Source organism: Ammodytes marinus (assembly GCF_949987685.1).
Source record: "Ammodytes marinus genome assembly, chromosome: 13".
Lineage (NCBI taxonomy): Eukaryota > Metazoa > Chordata > Actinopteri > Uranoscopiformes > Ammodytidae > Ammodytes > Ammodytes marinus.
The window spans coordinates 24,739,621-24,759,597 of NC_137217.1; the positions used below are offsets into that span (position 1 = coordinate 24,739,621).

General features: G+C 40.5%; 1 protein-coding gene across 1 annotated transcript; it reads right to left on the reverse strand.

Annotated features, from left to right (window-relative positions):
* Positions 1 to 1,343: 1,343 nt before the first annotated feature.
* Positions 1,344 to 19,189, reverse strand: LOC307259730 (mitogen-activated protein kinase kinase kinase 5). The gene is made up of 28 exons (XM_080039677.1): positions 18,724 to 19,189; positions 18,468 to 18,607; positions 17,739 to 17,926; positions 16,809 to 16,977; positions 16,343 to 16,449; positions 16,072 to 16,242; positions 15,860 to 15,972; positions 15,257 to 15,416; positions 14,912 to 15,062; positions 14,537 to 14,641; positions 14,136 to 14,185; positions 13,381 to 13,470; positions 12,458 to 12,542; positions 11,931 to 12,064; positions 11,117 to 11,244; positions 10,428 to 10,564; positions 10,235 to 10,340; positions 9,921 to 10,078; positions 8,713 to 8,914; positions 7,309 to 7,480; positions 6,812 to 6,977; positions 5,933 to 6,109; positions 5,694 to 5,799; positions 5,235 to 5,484; positions 4,865 to 4,977; positions 3,709 to 3,806; positions 3,516 to 3,592; positions 1,344 to 3,300 (listed from the first exon to the last, which is right to left on the reverse strand). Exons 1-28 carry the CDS (start codon positions 19,058 to 19,060, stop codon positions 3,204 to 3,206), a joined length of 3,987 nt encoding a protein of 1,328 aa, XP_079895803.1. The 5' UTR covers positions 19,061 to 19,189; the 3' UTR covers positions 1,344 to 3,203.
* Between the last annotated feature and the right edge of the window lie 788 nt (positions 19,190 to 19,977).

Genomic DNA, 19,977 nt, shown 5'->3' on the forward strand with positions numbered 1-19,977 from the left:
ATGTAATTATGTAAACAAACGTTGACAAGTCATGTGCTTCTGTGAGGAAACCCAAGAATAGACCACACTATTTATTTATACACACGTCAAAATTCCAACACGGTTAAGTTGTCATCATCAAAGGGGAAGTGACGGCAATGCAAAGAATGTGCACCTAACCTGCCGTCATACGATCGTGTTGCACACCTTCCCACTGCACAGTAGGAAAATGTGTGGACGGCTGTGTGCTAATTTAGCAAGGGAATAATGAGCAGAATGGCCCTGACCTGATCTGTGCTTGCATGTAAGGAAACGTATGCGAGGCTCCTGCAGGCATGGAAGCATGTGAGTGCACACTTTATAAATACAGACCTCAGTAACAGAAGTACAGCAGCAAGCCAGCTTGTTAGTTACGAGTTCTGTTGTTAATGATAACGCCATAATGGAACAAATGATGAATTTGTAATTAACAAGCTCTTGAAAGTGGTGGTGCACTCAAGACCAGAGAGGCCAGAGAGAGACATGGTTTACTTTTTAGAGCGGAAGCAAAAAGTCAACGCTGATGCATTTTTAATAGAACAAAATGGTCAAATTTAGAATTCCTTTGCACGTCGGCACAAGAAGTTGACTCCAGGACGGTGGGGTAACCTGTGTCCTATCGGAGCTGGCAAGGAAGTGGGTGAGTTCAGTAATCCCCCAAAGGTCCTGGGGCCTCCCAGTGTGGCGTCCTCAATCCCCCCACGAGCCTGACAAAATCCCCCCTGACAGCAGTCCTCATTATTTGCCTATCAGTGGCTTAGCCCCCCTCCCGACCCTCAGACAAAACAGAGAAGGAGGGATTTATTGTAGACCTCGAGTAAGAAGAGCAGGGAAACACTAGAGACAACACAAACATGATTTTCCATACATCTCCATAGTCACTCAGACATACAGTATAGCCTATGTGATAAACTAAAGAATGTGATCAATCTATCATAATGACAAGAAGCATTAATGGAAGCTTTAAAACAAATATAACATTGTCAGTGTAAACATGATACCCCCTTCAATGTGTACTCTCAAATTATACCATTATATGTGATCGAAGCCAACCATTTCCATCCTATTAGCCGAACAATCGTAATGCTATTGTTTTATAAAGCTTATTAGAAAAGGGGAGACTCTTGGGGGGTTGCACTCACATTACATTCAATTATCTGTGGTAGGAAATGAGTTTGAGGTGAGAGGTGACTCACAGTTAACGTAGCACTTTAATATTAGCATAGTGCAGTTACACCCACTTAATGTCAATTTGTATAGAACAATTGAGTTGACGAGATATATTTTTCTTTATCTTGGATATGCATTTTCGAGATTAGGTCCAGAAAGCACAACAGCGAGCACCAACCATTTGCAATAGAGAAACATGTGGATAGCCTACAGGTTTTCATTCCAGCTGAACATACAATTAATCTCACTTATTAGCAGTTTTAAGTATTAGAAAGTCTGCGCATGTAGATATCAGTTTTATGTGGTTAGAGAAGACAGGGTTATAGACATTTACTTTAGGAAGAAAATCCACGAGTGCACCATTTAAAGGCTTTACAAGTCAGTTGAATATCTCAACAATAAAATAGCATTCCTAAAAACAACACAGCACATCTCAATCCTTAGCATGTACTTACACAAAGTTCATTATGGAACAGTTTCAGTTATTTTAAACTCGTAAATCAGGGGGATATTTCTCCGAGCATTTATCACAGGATTAATTTGTTCCAAAAATGACTTGGAAGCAGGGGAGTGGAGCGAGGGGACAGAATGATGCCAAACTGAATTTGGTTGATACAATCTCAGTAACATATTCCTTTCCGACACCATCCAAGGACACAGGCAGTAGGAAGATGCCTTACTTAATTTACTGACCTTGTACTTTCTTATTTGTGCAGTAGACTGAAGTATTGCAGAGGTAAATCAGAGATAGTGATCTCCAATGTGAGAGGCTTAAACAGTATTTTTGGCCACAGTGGGAGGAGAGTTCTTTGTGGAAGTAAAGGTGCTAGATGAATAAATCATAAATCTATGAACACAGGAAATGGAACTGTCAGTTTTAAATAATGGAAGGAGTTGCTGCTGTACATGGGCTGCGACACAGTGCAGCTGATTTTAATGACCTGCTTGACAGCATGGAGGGTGTGGCTTTTTATGTCTCATTCAATTCGGAAATGAAGAGGTACGTAAAAGGAATATGAACACATAAATTCAATGCTGAAGCAAGTTGTTAAAAAAAAGAATATAAATGACATTCACTAATATATTTAGTGAGTGTCATGGTTATAAGGAGCAAAGCCCAGTCTCTCAATGAAGTCATATCCCAATTGGCAGAGCACTGGGGGCTGATAATGTAACTATGTTGAGCTTATCAAAATAATGATAATCCTCACACAGGATCACTTGGGGCTACAGGGCAATAATGACACACTGGAAAAGAACAAATCAAACAAATGTCGTTTTAAGTGTGAAATGTTTTCAATTGTATCCTAACATTTTCTCTCCCCACGTTTACTTATTCTCGTAGACAAAATAATTAATCAGAAAAATGTCCTCACCTAGAAGTCAGAAACACAAACAGTGGACCTACAAATAAACCTTGTGAAAGAACATGAACACACACCCCCACACACACACACAGTAGACAGAGACAGTCACACAAAGCCCTTGTCACTGTTTCTAAGGTGATGTCAACACTGTGAAAACAGATGAGGAAACACGTGTGGAATTTTAAGACTGTTCACCGCTGCATCACTTCTTCCAAGCTAAGTCACTCCCTCAAAAAAATAAAAAAGATTTGTCTGTGTTAAAAACAAACACAGATAACAAGCCAGCCTGAGATTCATGGTTTTAGCTGAATGAATTTTAACAGTACATACAATAATATAATACTCAAATAATCTGTGTTTTTGTCCCCCCAGAATGTACAGACATTCATCTTAAATACAGTATTCCCTTGATAACTTAGGTCCTGCTAAGTTTTCTGTAAACGTAGTAAAACAGCATCATCAGTGAAATATCACAAACATTTTTGCAAATGTATCAATGAGCGAGATTGAACCTTTAAAATGAAAGCTCTATACCGCTTTACAGCAGTTCCCCTGCATAGTCATTAGTCAGTTATGTTCACAGCTGCCTCACGTCCAGGACCAGCCTGTCAATAAATCTGTCCCTTTGATGTACAACATCAGCAGCCATTAAAGAAGAGTGTCCTCGCTGTCCTCTTCGTGCGTGCTGAGCTGGTTCTTCCTGCGATCTGTGATGGCTGCCCACATTCGACACAGCATACCACCTCTGAAAGAGCGATTATGGACAGATTTAAACAGGTGTAAATACAGTGTTACAATATATGGCCATATTAAACAACACTAAGGCGTTTTTATTATTATCCAAAATAAACAATGTATACTGCATCTTTTCTACGCCACCATCTCTGAGGGCAACAATCCCTTCTTACGGGTTTTCCATATGTATGGATGGTGCGATGCTGATGTGAGGAGAACGCTCACCTTATTCCACTATAGATCAAGTCATCCCTAGAGGCCATGTGGAGGAGACAGTCCAAGGTGAACCCGTGAGAGAGCAACTTAAAAAAAAAAAACAGGATCACACAGGCGTGAATTAACAGTGGGTAGATGAGTAATACCAACCAGCCTGTGGAGTATAACAAAAATGAATGGCTGAGCTTCAGCTGTAGTTTACCTTGTCGATTGTGTCCTGATCCACAGGGACAGACTTGAGCCAGCGCACCAAAGCCTTCCCTTCTGGATTGGAGCTTTTCTGCAAGGCCAAGCCACCATCTATAATGCACAGAGGTTACAACCGTTTAGGGTGTCTGTTCTGGTTTACGTTCCAGACAGTGCACTTCATGGTGTTGACGTTAACACACGGCAAAAACAATTATCGTGCTACCCCAGGACTATAATCATTACCCAAAACTGACAAGTCAAGTTTGAGCACACAAGCTGTTGTGGGTCCATGACTCTGACAAGCCCCAGAGCTGAGGCGTGGCGGGGATAGACTGGTACAAGTGTTGAGAAACGGCAATGGGAATCACTGAGTGTGTTGATACTCCAAAGAGGGCTTGGTCCCTTGATTCAATACCGGTCATGCTGCAGCTTGTGCGGTTAATCATTCGACTATAGGCTGAGCTCTTACCAAATATTAAGATACTGGCTCACCCTTTAAATGTGACTGGCAAACAACTTTAGAAATATTTATAAGTTATAGTCATAGTTTATTGTTATCATTTGTAACTTCCATTTTAAAATGTGTATATTGTTTGATCAAATATAAGCAGGGAGGAATGATAACAAACAGGAATACTTTACCTGGATTGACAAGTCTGATGATAACATCTGACCCACATCAAATAGATTACACAAATGATTGAATATTTGTTTTAACCTGCTTAGAGTACTGGACTGGTAGGTTTTTGTCATCCCAAAGTCAAAGATCCTGGCAAAGACACTAATTGAGTGAATACCATTTTAAAGTCTAATTCAATACAAGATATGAGATATTGATTGAGTATATTCCAAAAGTATTTTAAGCACTGTTTTCCTTGGAAAGTGTGCTACCACTGGCGGGATACATCTCAGCAATAAACCTCAGAACTAAGAATTTGAATTAAGTTGATTTATTTTGACTGCTCCAACCTAATTTAAGAATGCATTTCGCACAAAAAGAGGACGGTGATTCTTTCCTTCAATGCAATTGGGCTAGCTAAAACTAGTTTTTGGATATATCTCGATTTGGCATTACAGGTGCTCCAAATAAACCTAAGATAAAGATTCTTACACAAACCATTACACTCACCTGCCACTGATACCAAAGTAATTGTGCTGGAAAGCCTTACCTTTAGTGACCGCTGCTTCCCTCATTGCATCTATCTGTTCCTGTTTCCTGTGGACAGACTCCCTGAGCAGCTCCTGGTACTCTCTCTCTTTCTCGTTCAGCCGATTCAGCAGTCTGAAACACACGACAGCCACCATCACTCAGCACTAAGCAGCAACTCACAATTCTATTATTATTATTATTTATCACTGTGTGCTGCCTTAAACAGGGGCCAGAGTGAGCAGCAGTGTTCATTTAATTTTAAATTTCAAACATCAGTTTATGTTACCCTGAAAACAAAACCAAAGACATCACACAGTATATATATCACCCCACATAGGCCATCATAGAATAAATGCAGACCGTAAGCATCACCGTGAAGAAAACGCTACCTTCTGGTATCTAGTCTTAGGTCTCTCAGTTCCTCACTGAGGGGACAGTTTGTGTCTAGGAGGAAGTCTGTATGGGATATAGGGCTGGCTGGAGGCAGGATTTCAATTGTGGGTGCCGCCTGCTGCAATTCAAATACTGGCTCCTCCAGCTGGTCAGGGACTAGAGCTACAGGAGTGATTGGGTCGGCGTACTGATCCTCAGGAGAGCTGTCCTCAATCTCGAACGAGGACTGCAGCTGGATTTTCAGATCTGGAGGGGGCAAAGAGGAGGTCCGTGGGGAAGAGAAATGGAAGATAGCATAGAGAATGAAAAAGAAAAAAAGTCAACAAATGGAAGGAGAGATAAATAAAAATGTTACTCTGGCAACCACACTTACTTGCCCTTTAATATCTGCTGTCTCTCCAAGGATTCAAACCCCCAAACTACTGAACATTAAACATGTTAAGATGAAGCAGTACCTGGTAGGAGCACAGTGATGGCATCCTGTACCGCCTGTCTTAGCAGATTGTCCAGTGCAAACATCCAGTGAGGTTTCACCTGCTGTTGCCTCAACACCTTCTTCACCTACATACAGAGCACATAGTTCAACGTGATGTTTGAAAGGAAGCTAAAAAGCCTCATTGAAGTATACAGCTGACCTTGGTGTTATTGCCAAGGTGTGTGTGTGTGTGTGTATGTGGTCACTGGGTTAACTTACAGCATCTTGGAAGCTGAACAGCACCACCTGCAGGCTGTTCAGTGGTATTGTAGCAGCGAGCACTTTGGCCCGGAGGTCCAGCAGACTGCTGGTCAACAGCCTCTTGTCCGGCGAGCGGATGTTGTCTCGCAAGCAGCTAATGAGCTCAGTGATGTGGTCTGCAGTGAGCGACGATCCCTGGGATTTTGAGAGAAAAAAAATTAGGATCTTGTCCTTCTATGTATTTCAAAATAGTGCTCTTCACGTGGATAGTACACTTATTGTATCCAGTTTATAAGGGATAGACGTAGACCAATTTTACACCAGTCTAGGTGTGATACTAATACTTATTTCGAATCACCCACTGATGTCACACAGCTGTATATAATACAACTTTTATGAATAACGCTTTGCTTCAGTGAACAAAACATTTTGGATGATATAGCATAGCTGTTATCTCTTAAATTTTCATAATATTTTGCGTCACACAAATGTCGGACAAACAATTAATAATTGTGGAGAGTCCGGCCAAAGCCTTTATAGTTCTTTATTTTGTGTTTGTTCAGGGAGATAATGCTGTTGTGCATAAGACTGAACAGCTTTTACGCGAGAAATAAAACGCCAAACCAGTTGTAAATAATATGTCAAATGACCTTAGGCTCAACAGCATTAAAAGGTGGAGTCAGTGATTCTGGAGAATTTTTTCAGCGCAAACACAGTACAGACAGGTTGCAGCTTGTGAGGAGATATTCACTGATTTTGACAAAAAGTGATTTTGACAACAAGCATTCTCTTTTTTGTATACTGTGAAGAACTCTGTCAGTCAATGAAAATTGCTATAAAAATAAAGTTGGTCTTGGATTGATTGGCTGATAACTGATTTATCTGTGCCTCACCCACCTGAGGCACAGAGTCCTGTATATTAAAGACGACAAGACTGATGTAGTCGGTGAGGACCCGGTGCAGTGTGGCTCTCCTTTCACTGTCCTTCCTCAGCATAAAAAGACCGATATTCTCCCCTGTCGAGGCCGGACTGCACATTCCTGATGGAGAGTCCTCAGGTATTCTGGACAGTAGGGGGCAATAAAGAGATCAATCACACCAGATCAATAAATAAAGACAGTAAGGGTAAAAAGTATTGAATCAACTGAAATATAAGTCCCACTGAAAAGAAATGAAGGCATGGAAATCAATGACTCATTTGTTATTTGATGATAAATGCTTATCTGTAGATTGTGGTGTTTTCATACATTGGCATCGTGACCTTTTCTTGCCAACACAGGAAACCCCAGTGAGGTTTGCCACTGACGTAAGATCCTGCTGAACTATGGCTAGCTGGTGCAGAGATTATACTGTATATGGGTTTATCGTCATGTTGGGTAATAATCTTAACTCACGACAGGAAGCTGCTGCTGCTGCTGGGTGGGCTGTCTGACATTCCACCTGCTAAGAGATTAGACTGGATGCTCCTGAAGTCCAGGGAACAGGACAGGTCCATTGAACCAGAGGAGGAATCAGTGTCCTCCACAAGGATGGAGATAGGCACAGACATGCTACGTTGATAGTCAGCTGAAAAAAAAGCAAAAAAAAACAAAACAAACAGACAGACGTGTGCGGTTAGATGTGCGGGTGTTCAAAATCTCTGACACCAACAGACACTTAGCACACAGGTGTCATAACAAGTGCAAGAACAGCATATGGTTGTTGTCGGGCAGAAAACCTTATATGTCCGAAAAGGGATTATTTTGTTCAAGAGACAAAAGAAACAATGTTTTTTTAATACAAATTAACTCTTGTGTCATCAATTCACAAGCTTTTCATTGGTTACAAGTTGATTAAAACCTACACACAGACATGAAATGTGATCCAATAAGAATAGCATAAAAATAAAAATAAAGGAAAATGGAGATACAAGGTTTCTGCCAGACAGCGATGGTATGGTTTTGTGCGTGTAAAAGGAAGCAATTAAGATTAGGGCCCGGCCGACTAATCGGCCGATTTTCGCATATTTCGGAATTATCGGCATTGGCCGTTTTTTTTTTTTTTTCAAGTAATCATGTGTGAAATGTATTTCTGCCCTGGAGGTAGCCTAATTGAATAGCATTAATGCTATAGCCTATTTACAGCAGTAGCAGATGTGTTGTAATACATTGGATTAATATACACTTGACAGTTCCCCCTGCAACCAATAGCAGAGGCATTGGTCATCGCTTGACAGTTAATAACAATTGATAGAATTTATATGGTGCTTTCTTGGAGGTCATTCAAAGACACTTTACATCATACATGTAGAAAAAGAAAACAAAATACAGAAAAAATTTAAATAAGGTTTGAAGTGGAGTCAGGTGTCATTATGCTTCCTTAAAGAGGTGAATTTTGAGTTGACTTTTGAATGAGTTTATTGAGTCTGAGATGCTGATGTTTGGGGGGAGGGAGTTCCAGAGGGTTGGGTGCAGTAAGATAAAATGCATAATGTCTGAATTTAGACATATTTGTTACACTTTATTTTTTTTAGACAATGCGTATTGCAATAAAGAAAAAGTTCCTGTACATATTTTCAACAGTAAAAATATATTTAAAAAATTTTTTTTTTCAATATATATTTTGGGGATTTTATTTATTTATTTATGTATTTTTTAAATCGGCCGATTTAATCGTAATTTTTCTCTGAAAATAATCGGCATCGGCACTCCAAAATCAATATCGGTCGGGCCCTAATTAAGATAATAAAAGTATAAATTAAAAAGTGGGTGATTAAAATAAAAGAGCAATGTATGGTCTGCTGTGTGCTGTAGCATCACCGGTTGAGAGGTATTCTTTGGGTTCGGCTTCCTGCGGGGCCTTAGCTTTCTTCCGGGGGGAAGACTTGAGGAAAGTGTCCGTCAGCAGCGCCTGGGCCGTGGCTCTGTCATCTGGGTTGGGCTCAAAACAACTCATGAGGAAGCGCTTTGCCTCATCCGACATGCTCTCCGGAACCTTGGGGTGGATCTTGAACATGCCCACCTGGATGGGATTGTTTAAAAGGTTACTGACAAGAGTTTGGAGTAGATTATATCATTTACAATTGAAAGGAAATTGTTGTTGTTGTTCTGGAATCACTACAGTCATTATAATATATCCTGACCTCATAGTGGCGCTAAAGGAAAAGTCAGGGAATCAATAAAGTCAGTAGGATTCATCCAGTGGGGACCATTCATTTCTCTAGAACATTTCATTGCAATCCATCCCACAGTTATTAAGAAAACTCACTCAATACAAAGAGAGAATTGAATCATTTATGAAGCCCCAATTCCCAAATATCAATATTTGCCAGATTGGGAACCATCCTTTTCTGGAAACACCACTATCAGCATGTATTAACCCATTGATGACGGCTGCTGCGCGATGCCACATTGTATCTCCTGCCTGATGCTGCGTCGCGCAGCATTGTTACTTTATCTAATTTTCATGGCATTCCCAGCATAGAATGCACTGTCATTGGTTCAAATACACATGAGGTGGGTTTTGTTGATTTTTTTAAGACCACGTGACCACCCAAAAGTTGTGTGGTTTGCCAAAAATCACATCAATAAAAAAAATAAAAAAAATAAAAATTAAAAAAAATAATTAAAAAAAATACGTCGGCTGTGTCGGCGACAGAACAGTTAGTGGCGTTTGTTGCACAGAATCAAGGTCTACTATAGACTACTGACGAAAATCACACAACACATTGCATCTATTTATTAACAATATTTAATAATTTTCTAATTCATCTAATTCATTATAAATATTTGTTGGTTTGTAAGCGCTAAGGGAGCATGTTTAAATAAAACCTGTGAACCTTAATTTTAAATGTATTTTATTTCATGTTTCTATGTGCTACACAGGCTTAGATATTAAGGTTTTGGTAGACTTGACAATTTGTACTATTTTTTCAGAAAACCCTCAGGCATTAAGGACATGCATCCTAGATTGCCATAGTCATCAATGGGTTAACATCTAAATTAAAATAAAACTTTGCCTTATTTACCTTAAACATGGCTGCCTGAGGACTTCCCAGCTCATGGAAGGGTGTTTTGCCTGTTGCCATTTCAATAACAGTGCACCCGAGGGACCATATATCAGCCGGCTTCCCATAACCCCGAGGCCCTTGGTCTATGATCTCTGGAGCCATGTACTGGAGAGTTCCTATTGAAAAATTGACAAAAACAATTAATCAAATGCAACTACTGTAATTAGATTACACATAAAATGATACATTCTTACAAGGGAAGGAAATCTAAAAATAGGGATCCAAGTGTGTGAAAACACATACAAGTTTAACAAATATATACAACATCTTACCGGCAAATGTCTCAGTACAGGGGTTGATCCCTGCTAATCGTTTGGAGGTTCCAAAGTCAGAGATCTTCAACACCCCACTATAGGTGTTGATCAGAACATTGTCACCCTGAAGCAAATACAAAAGACATGTTAACAGCCACTTAAACCACAATTTACTATTTTTCCACACAGAGTCCCAGGGTGCTCTGCTCACCTTTATGTCTCTGTGGACTATCTGATTGTCATGAAGGTATTTCAGTCCCTCGAGGATCTGTTTGGTGTAGAAGATGATGGTGGCTTCATTGTCTTTCAGGGGACCCCATTTGGAGCGCAGCAGAGATGACAAACTTCCTGAAAGCGGGAATGGAAAAATACAGATTGAAGGGTATTGATTATTATGGGACTTAAACTGTAAAATAAAAATGTTTCTCTTTTTATGATTTCTGAACTACAACAAGGCAATATCAAATCAAGATGTCATTTGCAGCCGTTTACAAATCTTGAGGGAATTTTCTGTCAATCTCGTCATTGTCCGAAGAGATTTTTCTACAATGAGCAAGATGTTTCCGGAACCACCCACTATTGGTGTTACGCAAGAATACTAGACAGACGCTGATGCTTGATGAAGCTATTGCCTCATAACAATGCTGTAAATACAGGGCAGGGCTTCCTTATGTCAGCACTTCCAAGAAAACAGGCCATGACTTTGAATGCAGTGTATATAAGTTTCATTTTGTAAGGTGTGTGAGTATCTTGTCAAATATATATTTTTTTTAAAACACATTTTTTTGTTGTTGTTCTTCTATATTAGAAAGTATGCATTTATCCAGTAATGGTCAGTTATCCTTTACTACCAATTGAAGCCTAAAGTATTAAGTAAGTTTAAAAATGTGGTATTTCTACCTCCGGGTACTTCTTCCATGAGGATCTTAATGAAGCCATCCTGACTGAAGGAGCCCAGGTACTGGACAATATTTCGGTGTTTTAGCCTCTTGTGCAGAGCAATCTCCTCGTGGAGGGGTTGGGAGTACCTGCGAGAGACAGAGGTATGAAAGTGTCAAAAACAACATGAAATAGTCTGAGATATACATGATAAAATTATCCTGACTGTGCATGAAAAGCTACATTTACTTTCTGATACCAAGTCAAGGGGAGTTGAATGTTTAAATTTCTACTTGAAAAGCTTGAAGAAATCTTTATGCATAAAAATGGAACATGACCACTGCTATTGCACCATATTAAACGTGGTTTATATTCTCTCTCTCTCTCTGTCTCCTTTCAGTTAAAAGGATCTTCATATTTTGTTGTCTTACATCTGGAGCATCACTGCACACCGACTAACTAGACACATTATTTCTCCCCTTGAGTATTTGTTGTAGCTGCTGTTATGTGCCACTTGATAAACACTGCACTGTGTTTTGATCACAGAATGGTTTGGCAAATTCAAATTAAAAAGGTGTTTTAAATATCCCATTTCCAATAATAACATCTTGTATTTCCACATCACTCTGCAGCTCAACTCAAGCCTAAGTTATTTGTATCAAAGCATGAAAAGTCTAAAAACTCTGGGAGCACTGGGGATCCAGAGCAGTCCAACAAGTGTCATCTCTGCCAAATCCTTTCCCATTATGGGCATTATGGGAACACAGTATTGTGAGAAACAGTGCTGCTCAAATATATGTGTGTGTGTGTGTGTGTGTGTGTGTGTTTCTCATACGTGCTGTCTTTCTCAGGGATTTCCTTGATGGCGATGCGTATTTGGTTGCTCACGTCTCTCCCAGCGTACACCACACCGTACGTGCCTTTACCCAGAACCACCTTGTCATTATTCTCGTTGGTCTCATAGACAAACTGTCGAAAGAATTTAAAAGAATGATGCAAGGACAGAGCAGTAGCATTGGAGGACTCATGAGGAATTTCACACGCAACCACAAGCAGCGGAAGAGAGAGACATGTGAAAAGGTGAGAGAACAGATGTTTGATTCATGGGAATTCTGACATGAAAACACAAGTCCAGAATTCCTATATTGAAAAAAAAAAATGTAATATAATTGTCTTCATTTACTTTGACAGATATGTGTACAAAGTGCCAAATTGACTTGCGAAATTGTGACTCGATGTTACATGTTCTTGAGAATTTGTTTTTTCACCCAGGCAAGTACAGTAGTGTTTTTACTTGTTGAGGCAAGCGAGACCTAAAATAGAGCACAGTATGCGTCAGAGGAATGGAGGGCTGGGACTGACCTCTAGTAGTCCCTCACTCAGATGGTCAAGGTCCAGAGCAGGGGCTTCAGCCTGCTGAAGCAGAGAGTTCACCAGCTCGCAGAAGCTAGGGGAGGAACAATGGGTGAGACAAGGAATACATTTTGATGAGAATATGCTCTTAAAAGAAGCCTTTGGTGTAATAAAGTGGGAGACTGCAGACTCAAAAGAATCAACCTCAGCTGGCCACTTGGGAGTTTGTGACCACTAGTAGCGAAAGACCAAAGTTTTTACAAGCGGGTCCCACTTTTGTTAACATAGTGCACATGAAGATGCACATGCAAGTCTTAACAAGACATGAAACAAAACAAGATTTATTGCATTTTAAAAAGATGAATATGCTAATGTTTCATGGGGGTAGAAGTGTTTAAGACCTCAACGATGACACATGCCGTCAAAAAAACAGAACGCAAACAAAGCTTTTAGTTGTTTACAGGATAACTCCATTGAGCACTTTAAGGAGCTCCGTTCACATCACATCACCAATAGAAAAAAGAAAAACCATTTCCCTTATTTCTCCATGTTTCAGCGGTGGATCTCTCAAATCTGAAGCTACAGCGGTAGACACCGCAAGAGATAAGAAGGAAATACTTTGGCTTGTGATTTGGGTCAACTGACTTTTTCAGCGAGTGAAGAAAAAAAAAACTGTCCTGGAGGGCATTAAAGGAAATACACTATGACTCACCCAGTACATACAATTACATCACACTCACTTCTCTAGGCCAGTACTTAGACTAAGTCTGAAGAGTTATCGGTTTGCCTTTTTGTCTGTGGAGCTCTGATTATCTCCCTGCACCCTGTAACGTTGGTCTGTTCATCTTTATCAAGCAAGTCGGTCTGCGAGTGAGTTAATCACACAAACGCAAACAACAACAACAAATACACACAGTTTGCCGGTCACTCACCCTTGACAGTGAAGCTCTGAGGGGAAGCAGAGCTGGAAGTCATCTGAGAGGACATAGAGGAAGCAGCTCCGCCCGTCAATCTTTGAAGCACTACAGAGAGAGGGAAAGCAAATATAAACCACTTTCATTACAGATTATGATTTTTTGTATTTTTGTAGAAAAGGGCACGGCAGTGTCAAAACCTGTATTCTAATGGGTTTCTGCTGAACACAAAGGACGTCAACACTGATTAAATCAATCCCTTTTCGGTTCCAGAGTAGCAACAGCTGATGCTTGCAATACAAAGGGAATGAGCTATAAGTAAACAAATACGGGGGGTATAGGACAATTGATTATTTAAGTAAATGCTGAAGACGAGCATTAAGCATTTACAAGTATTTCTGTTATTTACCCAAAGACAGTACACTCTGATAACATTGTTTGTTTGCTGTGTTTGAGGCACTCAGCAGAGGCAAATGACTGTTTTGCTGAGAATCGCCCGAGTGGCAAACATCGACAGACAAAAGCCAGACCAGGCTGAAGTACAGAGACACACTGATCAGCAGCCACGGAGGAACCAACAGAAAGCCTTCAGACAACAAAGGAAGCAGAGCCTGGAGCCGTATTGACAGAACAAAAACATCTGACTGACAGCCAAGGTTTCCAAGGCGACCTGTATGTTTTGGGTCCTAGGGCTTTTGCTGCAGGCTTGACCACACCCAGAATTGAGAGCAGATATTTTATGAGATGTCGGAACACGCATTGCTCCACTTTACCTCACTCCCCGGATCTCACGCGCCGGGAAAGTCCACTGGTGCAAGCCTTTCTGTAGAATGAGGGATGAATGAAATCACAAGGAAAAGACAGTTTGATTGTGGATACACAGTGCATTATTCATGACGGAGCAGGTTTTCTCTTTGCATGTATGTACAGCTTCAAGAGAGCTCCGAGGTATGATGTAAGACGCTCTTTCACACCGACTGACACAGAACACACCCACATAGGCCTACTAACCTGATTAAACATTCACTGGATTATAAATCATTGGTAGAAAAGGAGGTCCTTCCTTTGATCATGCAAGTTAATCTGCATTCTGTTTGTATGGCAGGCTTTCAGAATCAGGCCTTTGTTTAAAATGGCAGCTGTAGGGGGGGTGGGGGACAGAGGGTCTACATACCTTCAGAGGCGTGATGTGTTTCAACTGGACGGTGCGACTTTCGTCCTCCTCGCTCACACACACAATAGCAGGTTGGAGGACTTTACTGGGCTCCAGAATGAGCACCTGTGGAGCAGCGATAAAAAAAAATCAAATTTGAATATTTTATAATAGCCACATGTCTTTCTTTTATCTCTAATGGGAAGTAAAAACTCTCTCCATTATTGGATGACCATATCCCTCCATATTCTAACAGTAGTAGTGTGCGTTAACCCTTCAGATCAAAGTGGGCAGAGCAGGGTTCCAAATAACAAATGTAGTAGCTTCCAGAGAAGATTAAAGTTTTCTGTTTGCTATTAAGAATACTGTTGAGTGATGGGTTCAGTGTCGTCTTACTGGGCAGCGGTCTGTGGAGACAGTGGGTTTACACGTCTGCAAAAGCAGTTCCATCCAGAAGTCCACAGTGTCCTGTTTAGGAGATTTCACCTCAGGTAGCTTGGCAAACTGTCGGTACAGGATGAACGTCTCCATAATGGATGCCACATACCTAAAAAGGAAGACATTAAAGTAATTAATCCACATCAAATTAATATGGAAACAAGACCGGAATACCACTAAGCACTTTCTAAATCAACAGGGGATTTTTTTTATTTTTATTATCATACCAATCAAATTCAATGCATATGCGCTACAAACTGAATGATAACTTCTACTAATAAAGAACTGGTGCTGGAGCCTCACCATATAGGAGCCATGAGCCTGTAGAGTTTCTCGGAGGCCTCCATGACTTTCCTGTGTTCGTTGGCGAGTATGTTGGCTCCGAGGTAGAAGCCCACGTCCCAGTAATCCTTCATCTTCTCCAAACTGCCCTTTCTGCCCAGCAGGGTGCTGATGGTCACACCTAAACACCCACATTATAACACAAAGCAAAACAATTCATTAACAAATTCAGATAAAATATCTATCATTTCAAACTAGAACAGTAATATAGGCACTATATACATATGAAGGTGACATAAAGTTCAAGTTCTACATAGAAATTCTCCTACATTTACTAGCTTGCATATAAAGCTTAACGACTTGACATTAGCTTTTTAAATGATATGTTTCAGCCATACAAAACAATTTAAGGTTGCCCTTGTTAACATGGAGTTTAAGGGTAATTTATAATACAATACAAATTAGATTGTTTTTCACGGACATTGCATTTTATCTAAGCAAACATTTAAAACAGAAAAAGTCCAGAATTGTGGCCCGACTTTGGCCTAATTGTTTGTTGAGTGCATACATAGAATTCAATATTACGACACAATGAATTGTAAAGACTCTAAAAGCATTGAAGACCTATTTTGCGCAGCTCGATGGATGTTTCATATTCATGGCCAGCAGCCATCAGGAGGACCACGTTGTTGATGCCCGAGTGAAGAGTTGGCTCCATCTCAAAAGCTCTTCCATACCTGACAAATAAGTAAAAAAACAAGTTATAAAAGGTAGTGCAGTGACACAACTACAATCTAAGTACACACACACACACAAACAAATGCCACCTTTCTTACCAATAGCAGGCCTGGTTTCTGCTATTCTGATCGGTGAAGCCAGAGCTCATGAACATGTCTTTGAAGATGCGCCCACACAGGCAGAAGACGTCTGAGGCCACCTTGCCCCCAGACTCCACAATAGGCAGAATGGCCTTCAAAGCCTTGGGGCGATCTCCGGGTTTATTCCTCCTGAGGTGGGGAGATTTGATCAAATAAACAGGAAAGGGATTGCAATAGTTTATTAATGATTTGTGGTAAAATGAAAGCAGTAAGAGTCATCTGGGTATACCTGTTTAGAGCAAATATGTAATGAAACTTGATATTCTGATGTCCTGCTACCAGACACATGGGCAGGTTGTTCAGAGTCTCCACCAGTGTGATCATGGCATCATAGTCCTGACAAGACAGAGAGCAGAATTACAATGAAACATTTACAATGCTCTTATCTGCTTTGTTTGTTTTTGTTTTATTGATGTTTGATAAAATGCTAATGCACTTTTGGAGGAAGGCAATGAGCTTTCATATAGGCTACAGAAATGTAATTACTTTAAACATTTTGAATGATGTTATCGATTTTGTTTGAATTCTTAATGTATTTTAGGACGAAGCCAGTGATTGAAAGTTAAAGCCTAGGGTTTTAAGATTTGATATGTTTTTTTTCTTTAATCTCTCCTTCTGCTACAGAGGCTGAGAAATAAAGAGATTAGTAAACATAGAAATTATTTGCAGTTTTTCCACAAAACCCCCTCACACACCTGAATGTCCCTGTAGGACAGCAGCAGGTTCATGACTATATCCGGGGTGAGCAGCTCCACGCTGTCCAGACGCGACTGGATACGACTCAACTCCTCGCTCAGTGCCTGGCCGCTGAAACGCTCCCGGGCCATACGGATCTCGTGCCTGATGGACTCCCGGAAGTACTCACTGTTTAGCACACAGAGGGAGATATTAGGTTTCATGACAATCTCACATTCACACTTTCACCCTCTTCAACAACCTGGCAGGGAAGGGTCCAGTATGGGGGCGAATATGCATGGGCTATCCGCTGTTTCAAGGTATACAATGGTTTGAAAAAGTCAATTATTCAAAACCACTATTATTTTCCGCCATAGTACCGTTTTAAGGGTATGAGTGCCGCCCTACAGGTTGTCAACATACAAGTTTATTAATGTTAAGAATATTCCTACATCAAAACTTTTACTGAAAGAGAAATATGTAGAAAGTGAGCATGTCTCTAAAAACCTTGTTGAGCTGCACACTTAAAAAGCTTGTATTTCAATGTTGGTTGGAATCAGTCAATTATTTATTGTCTTGTGTTATCATAAACGTTTATTTATGAATAAATGATATGTTGTTTAAAAATAAAAAGATTGTGTTCAGCCGGAAAATAAAATTGTTGTTCTTTCCCCAGACATTTCAAACTAACCAATTTAAGAGCTGTTCGCAATACCGTGATAGCATGGTATTTAAGCTTAAGGTTATCATACAGTCAGAGTACCCGGCCCAGACTTATGAGGGGTGAAAGATGTGTGATGCAGCATCAGCAATCTCACTCATGATTGTGTGTAATATGAGATCTTTATGTTTTTGGCAAAGCACATACTAGTAAACACAGCCCTGCAGTGTGTGTGTGTGTGTGTGTGTGTGTGTGTGTGTGTGTGTGTGTGTGTGTGTGTGTGCCTAACCTGGACTGAACGTGTATGTTGTTGAGCAGATGCACCAGTCTCTCCACCAGTGGCGTCAGCAGTGGCTCCAGCTGGAAGTTGGGCTGCATCAACTCTTTGAACCCCGTCATGATGGTCGTGTCACAGGCAAACACTTTGCCCTGAGGCGACACCACGTAAGGGATGAGCGTGTAACTTCCACACTGCTCCTGAGGACAGACGATACAGTATACGCATCACACAGGGACAAATACACACATGGGATTTCTTCTTATTAAGCATTACATTTCATTTTCCTTTATTTAACCTCGAAAGATCAATTGACGTTGAGTAACAAATACACAATGAAAATATGAGCCCATATTTTTTTCTTTCAGTTGAAGTCTCGGATGAATAACGTTTTTCTCTTTATTTCAAAACATCTCTAGCCTCTATCATAGTAGACATAATGCATCCTTCATCAAATCTAGAACTTTTCATGAATTACAACATTTCATTTAGAGATGTAATGTGAAGATCATGCTCCTTTTCTTGTGTTTATGTGATTGTAAATTGATCTTCGGGTTTGTTTGTTTGTTTGTTGGTGGGATAAAGTAGACACAGTGATGTAGATATTGTAATGTGTTGTTGCATTGAGGTTAAGATGGTTGTTCAAGGTGTTTAATAACAAACGTCTCAAAACTAAATAATGGCTGTGCTGGCACATTCATTCATAATAATACACAGGGCTGTGTGTTGCTTTAAAGTTACCTTGACAGCTTGCATATCGCTGTCTTGCTTGTAACAGTAGAGGATTATGTTATTGGTCATGCTGAAACTTTCTCTCACTCCAAGGTGGTAGAAAAGGGAAGGCTTGCAGAAAGAGTCACTCATCTCAACCACCGCCACATCTGTTGGAAGGGGGACATTTAAACAAGCGGGGTCAGTTTGCGTAAATGGCGTAGCAGCGGTACGTGCATGTGTTATCCCAGAATTACCATTCTTAGACGAGCATGCCTGCACTTGCCTGCGTTGTAGAAACTATCCAGGATGTCTGTGGTGCCTAGGGATATTCTCTCGAACGGAATGGTTTTGAACACGGCGTGTGCGTCCGCGCAGGCTTCCTTGAGACATTTCAGTGATAAGTTCTCCTCGGTCTGAGGCACCGACGCGTCCTCGTTGACGATGTACGCCACGGACACGGCTCTGGTCCGACTCCGCGGAGAGACGACCTGTTTGCCCGAACCGCTTGCGCTCAGCTCGATAGCTAAGGGGTCCTGCCACAGACTCCCAGCTGACACCCACACTGGATCTTTCCTCTTGAGCTCGTGCAGGCTCATTCGCCTGCGTTCAGTCGTGTACATTCCCTTGGCTTTTTTATTCCCGCAGCTGGAACTCAATGCATGTCCTCGGACGGGAAAACTTCCATGAAGTAAAGTAAAAAATTAAAAAGCTAACAGCACGGTTGCTTGTTCTCGTACTTCCCCAGGTGCGTCAGATCACAAATCCACAAACATTCCCGGTACTCCTCTCTCCACTCGACCCGCCCTCCGCTGCGCTCCGCCCGCTGACATTATGAGAGAGTGAAACTGGATGCCACAGGGCCGCGACTCTCGCATGACCTCTGCTGCTGTGAAAACTTATTAAACTAGATCAACCCAGACGCAATCTGATGGGCTTGGTGGTGGTTTCTGGAAACCAAATGCGGTCGAGTTGCAACCTCAATATTAACATACACAGGCATGGCAAATTATATTAAAAAAAAAGTTTTGCAGTGATTTAATACAAAAAGTGAAACAGTTCATATATTCTAGATGTATTACACAAAGTGAAAAATGTACTAGACCCGCTTCTGTTTTAATTTAGATGATTACTGCTTACAGCTCATGAAAATCAAGAATCCAGCATTTCAAAATATTAGAATAATTGAATCAATAAAAAAAAAATTAATAAATATTTTACGACACTGGATTTTGGATTACATACATCAAGTCAAAATAATCCAAATTAAAACAAAAGAAAGGCTTGAAATATTTCACTTTGTGCAAAAAAATAACTTTTCCATGATGACACATTTGAGATGCTCCTATTATTTCTACGTCTTCTTGCGTAGCTCTAATAAATTCACGGAAACAAAGTACACTAGTAGTAGAATAAAAAGTAAACGCATGTGCATGTCCAATAAAAGAACAGATAAATGCATGCTCCTTTATCTTGAAGTCTAATAATTGGAGTGGAAAATCTAAAACATTCGCACACAAACACAAAAGTAGCTCTGATG

What these genes read in the sequence shown, in the direction of transcription:
- LOC307259730 (XM_080039677.1), bottom strand. Translation starts at nt 19,060, where the DNA reads ATGTACACGACTGAACGCAGGCGAATGAGCCTGCACGAGCTCAAGAGG. An exon ending in TAGTCCACAGAGACATAAAG is followed by an intron (nt 10,341 to 10,427) that starts GTGAGCAGAGCA and finishes TATTTGCTTCAG; the next exon opens with GGTGACAATGTTCTGATCAA. An exon ending in GGAAGCAGCGGTCACTAAAG is followed by an intron (nt 3,807 to 4,864) that starts GTAAGGCTTTCC and finishes TGTGCATTATAG; the next exon opens with ATGGTGGCTTGGCCTTGCAG.